Raw genomic sequence first — 18,379 nt, forward strand, 5'->3', positions numbered from 1 at the left:
AAAATCAGACTTTAAATCATCATCATCCAGTGATTCTTCATCTGAGGAAAGGAACAAGTTCTCAACATAAAGAGCTTGCAGATCTAGTTGTAAAATTAAACAAACCCTCAATTTTTTCATTCTCAGAAATTAAAGTTCTTCCCCAGCTAGGATCGGTTTCAACAGAGCTCGTAGGAGATGGAAGAGCTCGATTGTAGTGGTCAAACCAAGGATTAGGAGGACCAACAAGATCACTGTCTTGAGAAGAAGACAACCAAGAAAGACAAGAACTTGGTGACTCCATATTCGGAAACCCAAAGGTTTAACAAAAAAAAAAGACCCAGATCCAAAAAAAAAAACCCCAAATGTATAAGACAATCGAACACCAGAAAAGAGAGGAGAAATAGAGAGGGGAAGGGAGATGATGAAGGAAAATCGACACACAAAGTAAAGAAAGAGGAAGATGAAGGAGAATCGACACACACAGTAACAATGGGGATGAAGGAGGAAGATAAAGATGAGCACAATCAAGGACGATGAAGAGAGAGAGAAAGAATTAGGGTTCCACAATCAAGGATGAGGATGGGGGGAGTGATTTTAAAAGTGAGGGAATCATTAAGGGTGTTAATGTCTGATTATGTAGATAATCAGTTTGGGTAAGTAGTGTAAGCAGGGGTATTTTCGTAATTACGTGTGTGAACTAAGGGTATTTAAGTAAAAAAATCAGTGTCAAAAAAGAAAATGAGATAAATAAGGTGAATTTACCCAATAAAAAATGGGACAAGTAAAGAAAATAGGAAAGAGTATTATACTTACAGCTAATAATGACATTTTTCACACATGTTACATTCAATTCAAGTATTTTAGAACATAGGTAATATATACGAGTAGCTTTATACGTAGTTGTTAATTATGTGTGTAGGTATTAGTGGGGAATTAGATTTATTATTTAAAGTACATTGTTTCAAAAAAAATAATTTTATAAAAATGTTAATTTATGTCTATAAAAGGTAATTATACTAGCTTATTACATTAATTTATGTCTATAAAAGGTAATTATACTAGCTTATTACAAAACACTGATTAAGATACTAATTTCGTTAGCTTTTGTACAAATATATATTTGAATCATCAAAAGCTACTACAAAATGCTACTTCTATTTGCTAAACATTGTTATTCATATTTAACATATCTTTTGTCAATATATATTTGCTACATTAAATTAAAAATTGTCTTTGTTTTGCATAGTGTATCAAATCCTAGAGAGAAAGGGCGTGTAATGTTTTGACAATTTCCTCGAGAAGTTCCTCTCTCACCATTACTTCTTTGAATTACTTTTATATATATATATATATATATATATATATATATATATATATATATATATATATATATATATATATATATGTATATATATATATATATATGTATATATATATATATATATATATATATATATATATATATATATATATATATGTATATATATATATATATATATATATATATATATATATATATATATATATATATATGTATGTATATATATATATATATATATATATATATATATATATATGTATATATATATATATATGTATATATATATATATATATATATATATATATATATATATATATATATATATATATATATATATATATATATATATATGTATATATGTATATATGTATATATGTATATATGTATATATATATATATATGTATATATGTATATATGTATATATATATATATATATGTATATATATATATATATATATATATATATATATGTATATGTATATATATATATATATATATATATATATATATATATATATGTATATATATATATATATATATATATATATATGTATATGTATATATATATATATATATGTGTGTGTGTGTGTGTGTGTGTGTGTGTGTGTGTGTGTGTGTGTGTGTGTGTGTGTGTGTGTGTGTGTGTGTGTGTGTGTGTGTGTGTGTGTGTGTGTGTGTGTATATATATGTATATATATATATATATATATATATATATATATATATATATATATATATATATATATATATATATATATATATATATATATATATATATATATGTTATATTACATGTATGAAAATAATTTAAATATTAAATTTAAAAATATATAAATGGATGGCTAGTACATTTGCTCATTTTATTTAAAAGAAATTTCTTTTTAATAATTTGCTCATTGTGTTTTAAAAAATAGATTGAGAAAATTGAAAAAAAAAAAACTATAATTTTCAATAAAAAAAAATGAGCAATAATATTTTGTAAGTAGAAATATATCTCTTTTCGGATGAAAATCGATAAAAAAAGAAAACCTATAATTTCCAATAAAAAAATGAACAATGATAGACAGTCAACAAATTGAGAAGTACACAAATTCAATTTCATTTGTAAACTTTATAAGGTATTAAATTCTTCTTTTCACCACTTGATTTAGTTTATGTTCTTCTAAAACAAGAATAGTTAATTATTTTAATTTGTTATTTGAAGTTTTATTTAAAATTCTTTCACTAATAGTTCTTGTAAGCCATGATGAATCTCTTAATCTTCTCATAAAACCATTACATTTGCTTATATGTCTAATAGAAAGGATAAGGATAGACTTAATCAATAAAATTAATAACTAATCAACTAGTATCGCATTAACAGGTCAAAAATTTCAACCAAAAGAAAATATATATAGGAGTATTACTAAATACTATCAAAATTAAATCCAATCCGAAATTGATTCAAAACCGACCTGATACCCATTCAAAATTAGTGGGGTCATAACTTGAAACTCGAAAATTTCGACATGTAACTCAAAAATGACCCAACATGAAAATACTGTAAAAATTAAATTTGAAATAATTATGAAAATTTTGTAGGTCGGGGAGAAAGTTTGGCTTTCTACGTGTCTGGATCTAGAATCCATGATCTGGTTCTTGATCCTTATACACGATTGAATCTCTAATAGGACATAATATTAAATGTGTTACAGTATTGAACACTACTGCTGAGGCAGAATTTTAACTTGTATGAAATGACAAAGGCATGTTTTATTTGATAATGTAGAGAAATTTTTACAAATTGAACAAAAGGTGAGCTTTGTATTCAATGCCTTACTTCACACCTAACGGGAGGTTGTGATGTAAAAAAATATAGCTGACTCAACTCAAAAGGCAAAGGAAAAGGTGTGAGACTCTAGAGAATGAAACAATGGTACACACAAAGGTCAAGAAGGAAATCCTTAGCAAACTAGGGTTTCCATTGCTCAAGTCAATCATTTGGTATAAATACTCCAACCCTACTCATAAGAGGTGTTCAAAACATATCTAATATAATGACCCGATATTCACCCGACTTTACAATCGAATCCAATTTAACCAGACTTAAAAATAAATTTACAACTGTGCAAAAACTAATTTGGACACAATACCCGATTTTGAATTGATTCGAAACAACTGATTCAAAATCAACCCAATGACCCAAATGCTATCAAGATTAATGTACCTCCTTAAACTTATTTGTTGCTACCAACTCTCAATAATTTGTGAACAAGGATTTACTCTTCTTGTATTTAGTCTTGTATTGAAGAACATTTATTAAGGCCTTACCCCATAAAGTAAGTTCCACCAAGTTAAAAGCCACAATGTATTTAGGATAGGGCCTAGCTTCTAAGGCACTTCTCTATCCGTGTAAGATAGTAGCAAGGTGAAAATCAGTGTTTCTAAGGAAAAATTAAATATTTGATAATAAATAAAATGAGAGAATGTAATTAAAAGAGAATTTAAATGTATAGTTGAAATTTTAAAAAATGATGTAATATTGTTTAAAAATAAAAATAATGCAAAATAAGAAGGACAACCAAAAATAGAAAACGATGGTAAATGAGAGGAATTTGAAGGTCTCTTGCATTGAAGATCATTTATTTGGGTCTCAAACGTTTTATAAACTTGGCCTTTGAGAGTAAGATTAAAAACCAAACACAAGCTTCTATCCATCAAACACTCATTAAATCCCTCTTAACCCCTTGCACTAATCTACTTAGTGCAAACCTTAATTATAAACTTGGCCTTTGAGAGTGGTCCTACTAGAACAGGTTTTCACTTTAATTTTCTCCAAAATCAAACACTAGAAAAAAGAAATTCAATCCAAATTGAAACTAACTTTAGTCAAAGTTTAAACCAATTGGAACCAAAATTTTTAAAAATTTACCTCATACCAAATTTTAAATAAAATTTGTATTACGACTCAGTATTTTTTCACCAAATCTATAAAAATATGTAATGCAGACCAAATCAAAATGCTACAACTTTTATTAATTATACTTGTCTAGCTCAAATAATTTTATTTCTTATCCAAAAAAATAATTTTCTTTCATAAATGTAGATATTTTGAGTTTATTTATTTTTTGACCTTAATATTTTAAAAGTCCAACTACAATGTGTAGTAAATCAATTTTTTTAAAGTAGCAAATGTTTATTTTTTGAATAAAGTAACAAAGTCTTAGTCATTGAATGATTACAATTTGGTAATTATTAATTAATTACTAAAATATTAAATTCTCAATTTTCACAAATTTTTCAAAAAAATTGACCCCGTAATAATCTAGTTATAGTTAAGATAAAAACTAATATTGTTTTATTTTATTCGTTCCAAAATACTTGTAATATTTGACTTTTCATACAGTCTAATGCAATAAATTAATTATTAATGTAATAAAAATAAAAACATTTATATTAATAATCTTTCCATTAATTAATCCATAATATATATTTCTAATGCTGTCGAACGGAGGAAGTATATTCAGTCGGAATATTTCAGGTTGCAAAAATTATCTAAATAATTTTCGTCTGTTAGAAGTAGATGGAATTGGCAGTGAATACATTGAAAGAAGCAATGTTATCCTTTCCTACAGTTGCAAATAGTATCCAAATAGTATGAGAATAGTGTACTACTTATTGTATAAATATACATACATCCTTACATTGTAATAGTACGAATACACTGATATACGAATCATATCAATTCCTTATACTACTTTTCTCCTTATATTCTCCCTACCTTTTAACACGTTATCAGCACTATTTTTCGCTCTCAAAAATCCAAGAAGAAAATAATGGCTGATCTCAAAAAGAGAGAATTTAATACCTTGGAATTAACAGAAAACAATTTTATACAATGGGCTTCAGATGTCAAATTATATCTAAAAGGAAAAAGTTTATTATACATAATAATTAAACTTAATCCTGTTGACAAAGAAAATGGTATTGAAAGAGATCCCATAAAAATTGAGGAGGATAAGGCAAAGGCTACATCATTTTTGAGACACCATTTAACCGACAGTCTCAAACATGAGTACACCAATTATGAGGACCCAAAATTACTTTGGGAAGAGCTAAATGAAAGATTTAGCCATAATAAAAGTGTACTTCTCCCAAAGGCCATCGATGAATGACGAGAATTAAGAATTCAAGATTTCAAATCAATTAGTGATTATAATTTTGCCCTTCATCTAATAAAATCAAAATTAGTTATTGTGGACAAATAATAACAGATGAAGAAATGATAGAAAAAACATTATCAACCTTTCACGTCAATAGCATTTTGTTACAACAACAATATCGTGAAAGGCATTTCAAAAATATCATGAATTGTTGAAAACAGTTCTTATTGCGGAACAAAATAATGAATTATTATTGAAAAATCACAACAGGAAGCCTATAAGGTGTATGCCCTTTAATGACACAAATGTGATTGAGAAAAATGTGCGCTATCGAGGTCGTAGGAACTATTATATAAGAGGCAGAGGTCGTGGAAGATATCACGAAAAGAGCGGCACAAATACCTTTGAACAAGGAAATTTCTATGGTCGTAGTCGTGGTCGTGGTCGTGGACTTGGCCTTGGCCGCGGGTGTGTCCACATTTATGAAAGAAATCTATTTGCCCCCCGGAATGATAATTTTAAACAAGTCCAGAAACACTACAGCACATGCAATAGATGTGGCATGACTGAACATTGGAGGCGAACTTGTCGTACCGCCAACCATTTAGTGGATTTATCAAGCTTCCCAAAAACAAAGAAAAAGGGACGAAAGCAAATTTTATAAATGAAGCAAGTACATCTGGGCCCATCTTAGATGTCTCTGATTTCTTTAATGAGGATGTGAACCTCCACAAACTTGATCCTCAAGATGAACATAATTTCTTCTTTTTGAGATAATTAGATGCATTTTTTGTTTCTCTAACTTGTTTTCCCTTTTTAATTTGATAAGTTGCTATTCTATTCTCTACTTATATTTTGTATTGGGTATTCTGGCTTTGTATTAATAATATAAATTTATTTTCTCTCGTCTTAGAAATGGAAATATCAGTAAATGGATCAAAATTTCATTGTCTCCTAGACAGTGGAGCAACACATATAAAAGAATCCAAAGAAGTTAGATAAGGTATATCGCTTAGGATGTCAAATGTAGACAGGATGTCTACTGTTCCCAAGTTTGATGATCTAACGTTACTGAAAAATGGAAACAGTGCATTGTTCCCAGACTGGAGTCTGGAGAAGATACGTCTGCTGGAAAATTCTGGTTAAAATATTTTCTGATTTTTTAGTTGATGTATTAGTTAAAATTAATTTGTTGCATTATTTAATAATTAAGTTAATTGGCAAAATATTTTATAATCACCTAAAAATATAACCGTGTGATTTTCTAAGTATGGAAAATTTCTTTCCTTATTTTTCTCCTTTTAAAAAGGCTTTTATTTTGGATCTAATTTAAGTAAGTAACTAATCTACCTATTATTAGAAAAAGGAAAACCGTTGCTTTTGCTTAAGCACCAAGCTTCCATTTATTTCTCCCTTAATTATGAGGAAAGATACAAGTGTTAACCGTGGATTTTGACCTTGTAATTCATATTCCATATTATTCTCCTTATTTTTAGGGATAAGGGAATAATGGGTAGTTACTTCCTTTTTCCTAGCTAAACAAAGTCTATAAATAGGTGACTTGGTTATTCCAAAAAAAAGCACTCGTATGAGCCTTAAAAATCATACGTGAAATTGAAAAAAATTAACAAGAAATATTTTGTTCAAAAATTGCCAATTAATTTATAATATTTTCTTGTGCAACTCTTTAATTTTATCTTTAGAGAATTTATCCTTGTAAAGGGTTTTTGAGAGAATTGTTGTAACTAGACTTGGGTAAGTCTAGGGGAGAATTAGAAAGCTTCTAGTGAAGCTAGAGAAGAGAATAGCTTTGAGTAAAGCTAAGAGAGAAGCTTCGAGTGAAGCAAGAGAAAGAGAAAGAGAAAGAGAAGTTGGCCTAGTTAGAGAAGCTTCGAGTGAAGCTAGTTGTTTTATGTAATTGTAATGAATTGCCTAAAACTTATTGGAGAGTTTTGAAATCCTGAGGGGTCATGGTTTTTCCTTCTATTTAGGCCTAGAAAGTTTCAACGTAAAATTGTGTTGTCTCTTTTACTTTTTCGCACTAAGTTTAAGTTTTAATTCTTCAATCTAATTCCGCAAAAACAGGGCTAAAACACTTAAATTTATTAAAACAACAATTCACCCCCCCCTCTTGTTGTCGTTCCCATCTCTAACACTGTCTACAAACCCTTCTATCAAGTAGAAACAATGCATTTGCAAAATTACTGCACAAATCATCCAATTGAAAATTCATTTTCCGGATTATACAATAAAAAGTATTAAATTGGACAATGCTAGTGAATTCACATCTCAAACTTTTAATGATTATTGCATGTCAGTTGGAGTTAAAGTGGAACACCCTGTGCCACATGTTTACACACAAAATGGTCTTGTTGAATCATTAATTAAGAGATTGCAATTAATTGCAAGACCACTTCTAATGAAATCAAAATTACCATCATCGGCCTGGGCTTATGCAATATTACATGCAAAATCATTGATTAGACTAAGACTTACAGCTTATCATAAATATTCGCTAATGCAATTAGTAGCGGGTCATGAACCTAATATTTCACATTTGAAAATCTTTGGATGCGCTATATATGTGCCGATTGCTCCCCCTCTACGTACAAAAATGGGTCCACAAAGAAGAATGGGAATATATGTCAATTTTGAATCTCCATCAATCATTCGATATCTTGAACCATTAACTCGTGATCAATTTCAAGTTAGATTTGCTGATTGCCACTTTAATGAGACAATATTCTCATCCTTAGGGAGAAAAATGTGGACTTACAGAAAAGAAATATGGAACTTATTTGGAAAGCAACACATGTAGAATATTTACACCCAAAAAAAATATCATGTGAATAAGAAGTACATCTACAAAGTGTTGCTAACCAATTATCTGATGTATTCACAGATACTAAGAAAGTTACAAAATCGCACATACCAGCAGTAAATGCTCCTGCTCGAATAGAAATCCCTAATGAAAAGGCAAAAAGTGATGAAATTGTCGTGCAAAGAAAGCGTGGAAGGCCACTTCGTTCAAAAGATTTAAAACCAAGAAAATTGAGAAAATAAGAAGATACACCAAATGATACTCAAAGTGAAAGTGAGAATAAGGGAGAAAATCAAGATCAAATCTCCGAAAATGAAAAAGAAGAAAATGAAAATAATGAAACCTAAATAAATTATATTTTCTCTAAGAAACAATGGAATCGAAAAAGGATCTTCCAAATGAATCTTTTGCTTGTTCCATAGCTATTGATATAATAAATGATGAAAATGATCTTGAGCTAATGTTAATAAATGAATGCAGAAGAAGACCTGATTGGTCAAGATGGAAAGAAGCAATTGAGACAGAGTTAAAATCGTTAGAAAAAAGAGAAGTCTTTGGGCCAATTTTACAAACTCCAAAAGGCGTAAAACCTGTAGGCTTCAAATGGGTATTTGTAAGAAAAAGAAATGAGAAAAATAAATTTGTCAGATACAAGACAACACTTGTAGCCCAAGGTTTTCTCAAATGCTAGGAATTGATTATGAAGAAATATATTCCCAAGTAGTTCATGCAATCACACTCAGATTTTTTGTAAGTTAAACAGTTTCTCAACACCTACACATGAGATTGTTGGATGTTGTAACTGCATATTTATATGGTTCACTTGACAGATACATTTATATGAAGGTCCCTGAACTACTAAACTTACCAATAAAGAACGTACCTAGAGAAATGTTTTCCATAAAATTAAAAAGATCACTGTATGGATTATAGCAATATGGGCGAATGTGGTATAATCATTTGAGTGAATACCTTATGTAACACCCCGTAATTTATCGGGTTTAAGAAGATAATATAATAGAATAAGATAAATATGTATTATTAAATTATATTATTTTACATAGATCATTACAAGAAATAGAGTGAGTTAAATTTTAACGGTAACGAGTTTTATCGTGTATGATGATTATCGCGTGACGTTTCTTTTCTGTTTTAACAATAATATAATATTTACTTAATTAATTAATTAATTGAAAAAAATTTAGGGGAATGTGAGGGGGTGGCCGGTTGTGGAGCATGGGAGGAGTCTTGTAACTCCTCTCATAATTGTGTATTATGGCACAATTATGATCATGGACTTAAGTGCCTATTAATCCCTAAGCCCCTTTGATTCCATCACCATTTTAAACTTCAAGTAAAACACAAAAAAATTCAGAAACTTTTTCTCCCTTTTTGCTCTTTGGGTTTCGGCACATTCAAAAGAAAAAAAAAATTCTTGTTGTTCCATCCAATCTTTTGATCAAAGGGTAAGTTTAATTGAATTGTTAATTATAGATTTTATATACAAGATTTTTAAAATGAATTATATTTTAGGTATAATGATATCCTATGACTTATAGGAGGATTGAGTATTTTTCTTTTATATATGAAAATTTTCTCTAATAATCCTTTAATAAACTTTAATTTGTTAAAAGGATTAAGAAAAGAATTTCTTGATCAATATTCTTTAACAAAATCTAAATTTGTTATAAGAATAAAGAATTTAAAGTTATATTGATATTTAAATAAATTTCTTATGGTTTACTTTTCTCTAACAAAATTTCAATTTGTTAGAAGAAATTTAAATGGTATAGACCAAGTAATGTAGTTATCCAAGAGTTTATAAATCCTTTAGCAAAATTTAATTTGTTTGAAGGATTGTGTTTACATATATAAATATGTCTTGATTTAAAAGGGTGAATTGGTTTGTAATTCTCTACAAAATTTTAATTTGTTAAGAGAATTAAGTATTTAATTTAGTTATCATAATTTATGAAATTGTAAGTCTCTTGAAGGATTTTGTGAATGTGACCTTGCTAGAGTTATTTGGTCATAAAATTTAAAGGGTTAATAATGTATATATAAACTAATAATAATGATAAAAATATACATACATACATACATATATATATATATATATATATATATATATATATATATATATATATATATATATATATATATATATATATATATATATATATATATATATATATATATATATATATATATATATATATATATATATATTCCGGGCAGCAGCAGTTTCTGCCTCGATGATGGTGCCGACCCGGAATTGTTAGTCGTGTTCCGTTGTTGTTTATTGTACCGATGCGTTAAAAACTCGTTAAACGCTTAAAATAATTAAAATAGTAATTGGATGTTAGAAATTATGAAATTTGGTACCCAAGGTAATTGACGCGTTCCGAACGCAACGGCGAAATCGGATTTTTCATTTGAATTTTCTAAACTGTCCAAATCGATCATTTAAGTTTCTGGTTCAAGTTTACAATTTGGAACTATTAGGAATTTGATGAAAATATTTAAAATTATCAAATCCTAGTGATGTTTTAGTAGTATGGAGTGGATTAAATGTGTAAACACGTTATAATACGTGATTATTTTGTGTGTGTGTGATATTTAGGACCTCGATTCATAAGAGGGCGAAATTTCTATCGTGGTTAAATATCGTTTGGTTGCAGCGCTTAAAGATACACGCTTAGACCGTACTGTTATGTGGTTGTGCAAGTAGTGTTGTTTCATTTCTAATTGAGGCATTGTAATTCACATAAGGATTAGACATCTCAAATAATTTGAAAGAAATTAATTGGAAATTGAGAATTTATGTGTTTGTCACCCAAAGGGGTTGACGTTTGGTTGGATTATGTTACCCAACGGGGTTAACGTATTAGTTTGGATTATTACAATTATTGTTCCCATGGCAGTTTTGGATCATTACGGTCACCATGGGGGTATGCATACTTTAGCCTTTGACGACCCGAACAAGACGGGCAACGTCTTAGGTCGGTGGTTGCCTTGGGATTAGCTTTCCCAAGTGTATTCCTCCAAAAGATTTGGATTTATACTTGAACGACCCGAACAGGACGGGCAACGTTACAAGTTGGAATTATCTAATAATGAATGATTTATACTTGAACGACCCGAACAGGACGGGCAACGTTACAAGTTGGGATTAACTAATAATGAATGTATTAGAGCCTATGCATGCTAGGATAAACATATTGCTTGTATTCAACCTGATTGATATTTGTATGAAGTCTCTGACGTGTATTGGTTTGTTTCTTTGGAACCTACTGTGTGTTGTCATACGACAACTAGTAGGTTGATTGCAGGTGGGGTCTGGAGTGAGGTCTCGACTTAGAACCCGTAAACATCAAGACTATGCTTTTACCTTTTTGTATTGGATTATGAGTAGAAAGAAACTCTGTACTTATGTAACAGGAGATAGTGTAGATTTCTTTTCGCTTCCGCTTATTTCAATTAGTTTGTCTAGAGGCCCTTAGGCTCTCGAGTTGTACGTAAGAGCTTCCGTTGACTTATTTTCTTTCACGCTGGAACTGTTTTCTGTTTTAGCTATATTTCTTTATCGACGGAACGTTGACGATCCTAAAGAAAAGTCTTCTCTAGAGTCCCAAGAGTGAACCGTAATTTGTATTTTCATATGGATTCCCGGGTCACTTAAACCGGACCGTTACACCTTATAAAAGCAGGATTCAAAAATAACCAAATTAGTCCATGTGTAGTCATCAAACAATCTCAATCAGGTTTCGTAATAATTATTGTGTATGTAGATGACTTAAATCAGATTGGAATTTCAAAAGAAATTGAAATAAAAGCTAAATATTTGATGAGGGAATTTAAGATGAAGGCTTTGGGAAAAACTAAATTTTGCCTTGGACTACAAATTGTACATTTGAAAAGTGGAATATTTGTCCATCAATGCAATTATACTGAGAAAGTTTTAAAACGATTTTACATGGACAAGGCTCGTCCACTAAGTTCCCCAATGGTGATACGATCACTTAACATAAAGGATGACCCATTCCGTCCACAAGAAGAAAATAAAAAAATTTTAGGCCCTAAAGTGCCATACTTGAGTGCCATTGGTGCTTTAATGTACTTAGCAAATAATACAAGACCTGATATAGCATTTTCTGTAAACTTGTTAGCTAGGTATATTAATGCACCAACAAAAAGACATTGGGATGGGATAAAACATCTATTTCGATACCTAAAGGGAACTATAGATCTTGGATTATTTTTTCAGTCAAGAAATGATGCCATACTTACTGGATATGATGATGTAGGATATCTATCTGACCCACATATGGCCAAGTCACAAACTAGATATGTATTTACATATGCAGAAACCGCAATATCTTGAAAATCAACAAAACAAACTCTGACGGCGACATCCTCAAATCATGCAGAATTTATAGCTTTATATGAAGCCAGTCGAGAGTGTGTATGGTTGAGATCCATGATTGGCCAACTCCAAGAAGATTGTGGTTTAAATGATACAACTAGGACACCAACTACAATCTATAAAGATAATGATGCCTGTATCAATCAAGTCAAAGAAGGGTACAATAGGGGAGAAAACACTTGTCACCAAAATTATTCTTCGCACATGATTTGCAGAAAGATAAAAAGATAAAAGTCCAAGAAATTCAATCCTGTGAAAACCCCGCTGATTTATTCACAAAGTCACTTCCGTCAAGGCAATTCGAGTATTTGGTATGCAAGATTGGAATGTTGATTTCGAGACATATGTTAGCTTTAGAGGGAGAAATATGCCCAATGTACTCTTTTTTTCCTTTGATAAAGTTTTTATCTCACCGGGTTTTTCCTGATGAAAGTTTTTTTAACAAGGCAGATTTGGGGCTATAAAATTTTAATATCTATGTAATGCATTCAAGGGGGAGTGTTAGAAATCGATAGAATTGGCAGTGAATGCATCGAAAGAAGCAATGTTATCCTTTCCTACAGTTGCAAATAGTATTCAAATAGTATGAGAATAGTGTACTACTTGTAGTATAAATATGCATACATCCTTACATTGTGATAGTACGAATACACTGATATACGAATCATATCAATTCCTTATACTATTTTTCTCCTTATATTCTCCCTACCTTTTAACATCATCTAAAGAGTATATTTTCAAACTTTTGTTTTTCTTGGAAAGATATTAAAGTCTCTCGCTCGGGCTGAGCTGACCAAGCCATTCCCTTGAGCGCGAAGACTCTTGCCACCCCTTTCCAAACACGCCCTTGTGAAAGAAAAAAGAAAGAAGCAGAACATTACTCTTTCTCTCAAATCTATTCTCAATCCCCTTTTCTTTTCGGGGGTGTTTGGCATGTGGGAATGAGAATTATGAGACTATTTGAGACTTGGATGAGACTTGAATTAAGACTTTGAAAATAAATGTCTTATATCCTTGTTTAGCAAATGATAAGAATAGATAAGAAATTGAATAAAAATTGATTATATTTACAAAATTATCCTTATAACTCTTATTTTTCTTTACTTTTTTTAAGGGTAAAAATATCATTTTATAAATTTTCCAAGTTTCAACTCCAAATACCACCCTTCCTCCAAGACTTTTTTTATTTCCCTTTCCAAATCTAAACTCATATTTAAGTTTCAACATTAGCAATTTCCATTCCACGACTTTTTATAACTTCACGTCTTCACCCCATGATCCCAATCTCCAACCTCATTTGCCTCTTGCCAAACACACCTTCTTTCTTACACTAAACTTCTGTTTGGTTTCAGGAACCCAAATTTATCTTCCTACCTTCTCTGTTCTTCATCTTCCTCCATTTTCTCATAGCGGCACCGATTTTCTGCGCAGGTAAAAATTTCAAACTTCTAATTCACAAACAAATTTACTTATTCAATTTTTTAAATTCTTGTGTAAAAGTTCTTTCGATCATTATGAATATTTCGTCACTTCTATATATTAACGTTTCCGCAAATTGGTTTTACTTCTTTATCACAATTCGATTTTTCGATATTTGAATTGTATTTATCTGTTTCAATTTCTAAACTCTTAATTTTTGAACGTTAGCTTTTTTTGTTTTTTGGTTTTCAATTTCTGATATATACTAAATTGATATTATTAAATTGGATTTTTCTGATTTTATTAAATTTGTTTTTTTATTTCAATAAGCTCCGATTGTTTGTATCCTACCTTGTTTATGAAAAAGGATCTCCTAAATCCTCACACTAGTTATTTGTTGAAACAGATTGTTTGGGTTTTATTATTATTTTTTTTGAGGTTTTATTATCTTGATCTTTTAGGGATTTTATTAATTGATTTATTTCTTCAACTTGATTTTTTGGGGTTTTACGATTTTCTGAGGTTTTTTAAATTGATTTTTTATTTTTATTAAATTGAATTTTTGGGGTTTTTCTATGATTTTCATGCTGTATTATCGTTCGATAAGATCTCTTTGCAATTTTGCGTTTGCAGGAGTTCATAAAGCTTAAGCATTCTCTGCTGTTTCTTACAAAGAAACAATCCAGGGAATGCTGAAAGATGTGGCAGCCTGTTGAGGGCCCTTTTGTTCAACTTGATGAGGCTAGGATTTTGCCTATCCTCGCATGGTCCACATTTGATGACTGTAAACATCATAATCTCTGCCTTATGACTCAATGGATCATCTGTAATAGAATGCTTTCTGCATTCGCGTACGATCACGGTGAGGATGGTTAATCAATTGTTTCTGTTCTAGCTCTCCTGCTTGTGTAAATATTATACTGTGTGTATTTGGCTGGAGATTAGTTTGTTAAGTGTTAAGCCTCGTAGATATATTGATTGTATGTCATGGAGAGTCATAAATCGGGTTTGTTGATGCAAAGGTACGAGTTGGGAAGATTACTCGGCCAAGGTACCTTTGCGAAGGTTTATTTTGCTAGGAGTATTCAAACTGGTCAGAGTGTTGCCATTAAAGTGATAGACAAAGAAAAGGTTTTAAGAGTAGGGCTTATGGATCAAATTAAGAGGGAGATTTCTGTTATGGGTATGGTTAGACATCCGAATATTATACATCTCCATGAAGTGATGGCTAGCAAGACTAAGATTTACTTTGTGATGGAACATGCTAAAGGTGGTGAACTTTTTGATAAGCTGACGAAAGGACGGTTAAAGGAGGATGTTGCTCAGAAGTATTTCAGACAGTTGATAAATGCTGTTGATTTCTGCCATAGTCGGGGAGTTTATCATCGCGATCTGAAACCTGAAAACTTGCTGCTGGATGAAAATGAGAATTTGAAGGTTTCGGATTTTGGGTTGAGTGCTTTAGCTGATTCAAACCGGCAAGACGGTTTGCTACATACAACTTGTGGGACCCCTGCATATGTTGCTCCCGAAGTCATCAACAGGAAAGGCTATGATGGGGCCAAAGCTGATGTTTGGTCTTGTGGGGTTGTTTTATTTGTTCTCTTAGCTGGATATCTGCCATTTCATGATTCTAATCTGATGGAGATGTATCGAAAGATTGGTAAAGCAGAATATAAATTTCCAAGTTGGTTTCCTAAGGATGCACGTCGTTTGATAGGAAAGATCTTGGACCCAAACCCTGATACACGAATCACAATTGCTAAAATTAAGGAGAGTTCTTGGTTTAGGAAGGACTTATCCCCTAAAACTGTCCAATCTGAACCAGAAATCAGAAATGTTTCTGATGTGGATTCCAACGGTGATCCAGGTCCGTCTAGAAGTAACGCTATCAACGAGGATTCCAGGCATGAGCAGATCAAACCTGCAGAGTTGAATGCATTCGATATCATATCCCTTTCATGTGGTTTTGATCTGTCTGGCTTATTTGAAGACTGTGATCATAAGAAAGAAGCAAGATTTACTTCTCGGGAATCTGCTTCTGTCATAATCTCTAGGCTTATCGAAACTGCTAAGAGTTTAAGGTTGAAAGTAAGAAGGATGGACAAAGGGTTACTAAAGTTTGAGGGCACTACTGAAGGAAGGAAAGGGGCACTTTCAATTGATGCCGAAATATTTGAGGTCACCCCAGAACTCTATCTGGTGGAGATGAGGAAAGCCTATGGAGATACTCTAGAATATCAGAAAATGCTCAAGGAAGATGTAAGGCCTGCTCTAAAAGATATTGTTTGGGCATGGCAAGGGGAACAGCAACAGCAACAGCCATTGCTTGTGCAAAATCCGCAGCAGCAGCAGCAGCCAGTCGAAAGTGAGCAGCAATGTTAGCAGTAGCTGTGATGGTGGAACTACTTGAACCGCAAATTTAGTCGCTTTTAGTCTCATGATCTTCAAGTGCTCATCGACATTTAACTTGATATTCGTTTCCATCCGGAGCTCAAATGATTTCTTTGCCATCTTAATTTTTTTATTGACTTTGCATAGCTTTACAAGGTCAGAGTTTGTTTATTTATTATAGTATATGGATATAGAACATAAATGTATATTTGATAAATTCATGTCTATACTATTGGAGTGCTTTAAACAGAAATTTTGAAGTGCTTTCATATTTAAAAGTTTCATCCTTTGTTGCTTTGATGTCAGATGGTTTGAGCTTGTCCAAATTGCTGCTGCTCGGCCTCGTTTAGTTTGATCACTGATATACTAATATCGTATTATAGCAGTTTCCTTCCGTCTTTTTGAATTTATTTCGTGAAAGGAAAGGTTTTTGGACTCTCTAATGGTGAAAATACGTAGAAGAATGATGAAAATTAGAGTATAGACAAACAGCAACAAAAATTGCATCAGAGACTCGCAGATCTGATATGCTCAAATGAGCTAGAGACTGCTCGAACAAGCAGCCTCTTGCGCCCCTTTCTTGCTCTTCGCTGCATCACTATGGTACTTCAAAGCTCCTTCCTCAAGCCATACCTCCCCCTTGCATTCCCCTCACTTCCTTCATCAAGGCAACAAGATTAAATCTTGGAGGTTGTATATTGATTACAGACAATTAAAATTAATAAATCGTCAAAGATAAATTTTCAACTCCCGTGTTGGATGAACTCGTTGATGAATTGGCCGGTGCTAAGCTCTTTAGCAAGTTGATTAATTTTAGATCTGGTTACCAAAATGAGAATGAATGATGATGATGTTTTCAAAACTGCATTGGCCACTTCGGATACCTTTTATAAGTGTATTATTTTTTTAATACTTTATAAATTCATAATAACAACTTTCCAATAAGTAGCTATTTGCGAATTTTACTTATTATGAAAATATTTATTGAGCTTATGTAAACAATTGTTATGACTCATTATACATAGATTTGTATATTTAGGATTTCAGACATTTGAATGGTTTTTGATTACATTATTTTGGTTTTTTTTGAGTAAAGTGTATCATTTTGATTTAGGTCAATTGTGAGATTTGTGTGTACTTATTAATTAAGTATCTCGTCAATCTCATTATGCATATAACATAATATAATGTTTAATTAATCGTCGATTTAATCTTTATTTATGTGTTAAATAAATTTAACTTACGCTGCTGTAAGACTATCCTTTTAACCATTAATAAAAATGCCGAGTAATCTAACTTTATTTTATGATTAATTTTTGCAATACTTGATGGATGGAATTTGATCAACTACAAGTCAATGACATACTATCTAATTAATTGGTTGGAATTGGTGAAATATTAGAATATAAAATTGTGCATAATATAAGTACATTAATATGGCTCAATCACTCTTAAAATATTAAAATTCGTATAAAATAAACTATTGGCTCAATCAAGCTTAAAAATTGGGACAAAGTCGAATTCGAGTCAAATTATTAGATTTTTTTTGAGATCAACCAACTCTGATTCACATTGATTTTTTTTTCTTCGGATCTAATTGTAATTGAGTGACTTCACTTCTATAGATGTACTTTCTTCGTTCTAAAATACTCGCTACATTAGACATAGTAGTATTATTCATCTTTCAAGCTTATTTTATAGTCAAGTGACATCTTGTTTGAGTCATCTAATCGTCTACTTTTATAATATTAATTTTTTATAATTTTTAGTTAAGAGTACTTTTAAGATATAAATAATTAAAATTACATATTAAAATACCAAAAAAATACGTACAAGTGTACAACTATCAAGTACAATGGAACGAACGGGGAA

General features: G+C 30.9%; 2 protein-coding genes across 2 annotated transcripts; both read left to right on the plus strand.

Annotated features, from left to right (window-relative positions):
• The first annotated feature begins 555 nt into the window (after nucleotides 1-555).
• Nucleotides 556-6,111, plus strand: LOC130813532 (uncharacterized). Its single transcript, XM_057679371.1, has 3 exons — nucleotides 556-635; nucleotides 5,279-5,429; nucleotides 5,635-6,111. The coding sequence occupies exons 1-3, from the start codon at nucleotides 556-558 to the stop codon at nucleotides 6,109-6,111; spliced, it is 708 nt and encodes a 235-aa protein (XP_057535354.1).
• Nucleotides 6,112-13,874: 7,763 nt separating this feature from the next.
• On the plus strand, nucleotides 13,875-16,760 carry LOC130812545 (CBL-interacting protein kinase 2-like). The gene is made up of 2 exons (XM_057678057.1): nucleotides 13,875-14,125; nucleotides 14,747-16,760. The coding sequence occupies exon 2, from the start codon at nucleotides 15,101-15,103 to the stop codon at nucleotides 16,496-16,498; it is 1,398 nt and encodes a 465-aa protein (XP_057534040.1). The 5' UTR covers nucleotides 13,875-14,125; nucleotides 14,747-15,100; the 3' UTR covers nucleotides 16,499-16,760.
• The last annotated feature ends 1,619 nt before the right edge of the window (nucleotides 16,761-18,379 follow it).

Source organism: Amaranthus tricolor, chromosome 5, assembly GCF_026212465.1.
Source record: "Amaranthus tricolor cultivar Red isolate AtriRed21 chromosome 5, ASM2621246v1, whole genome shotgun sequence".
In the NCBI taxonomy this organism is placed as follows: Eukaryota; Viridiplantae; Streptophyta; class Magnoliopsida; order Caryophyllales; family Amaranthaceae; genus Amaranthus; species Amaranthus tricolor.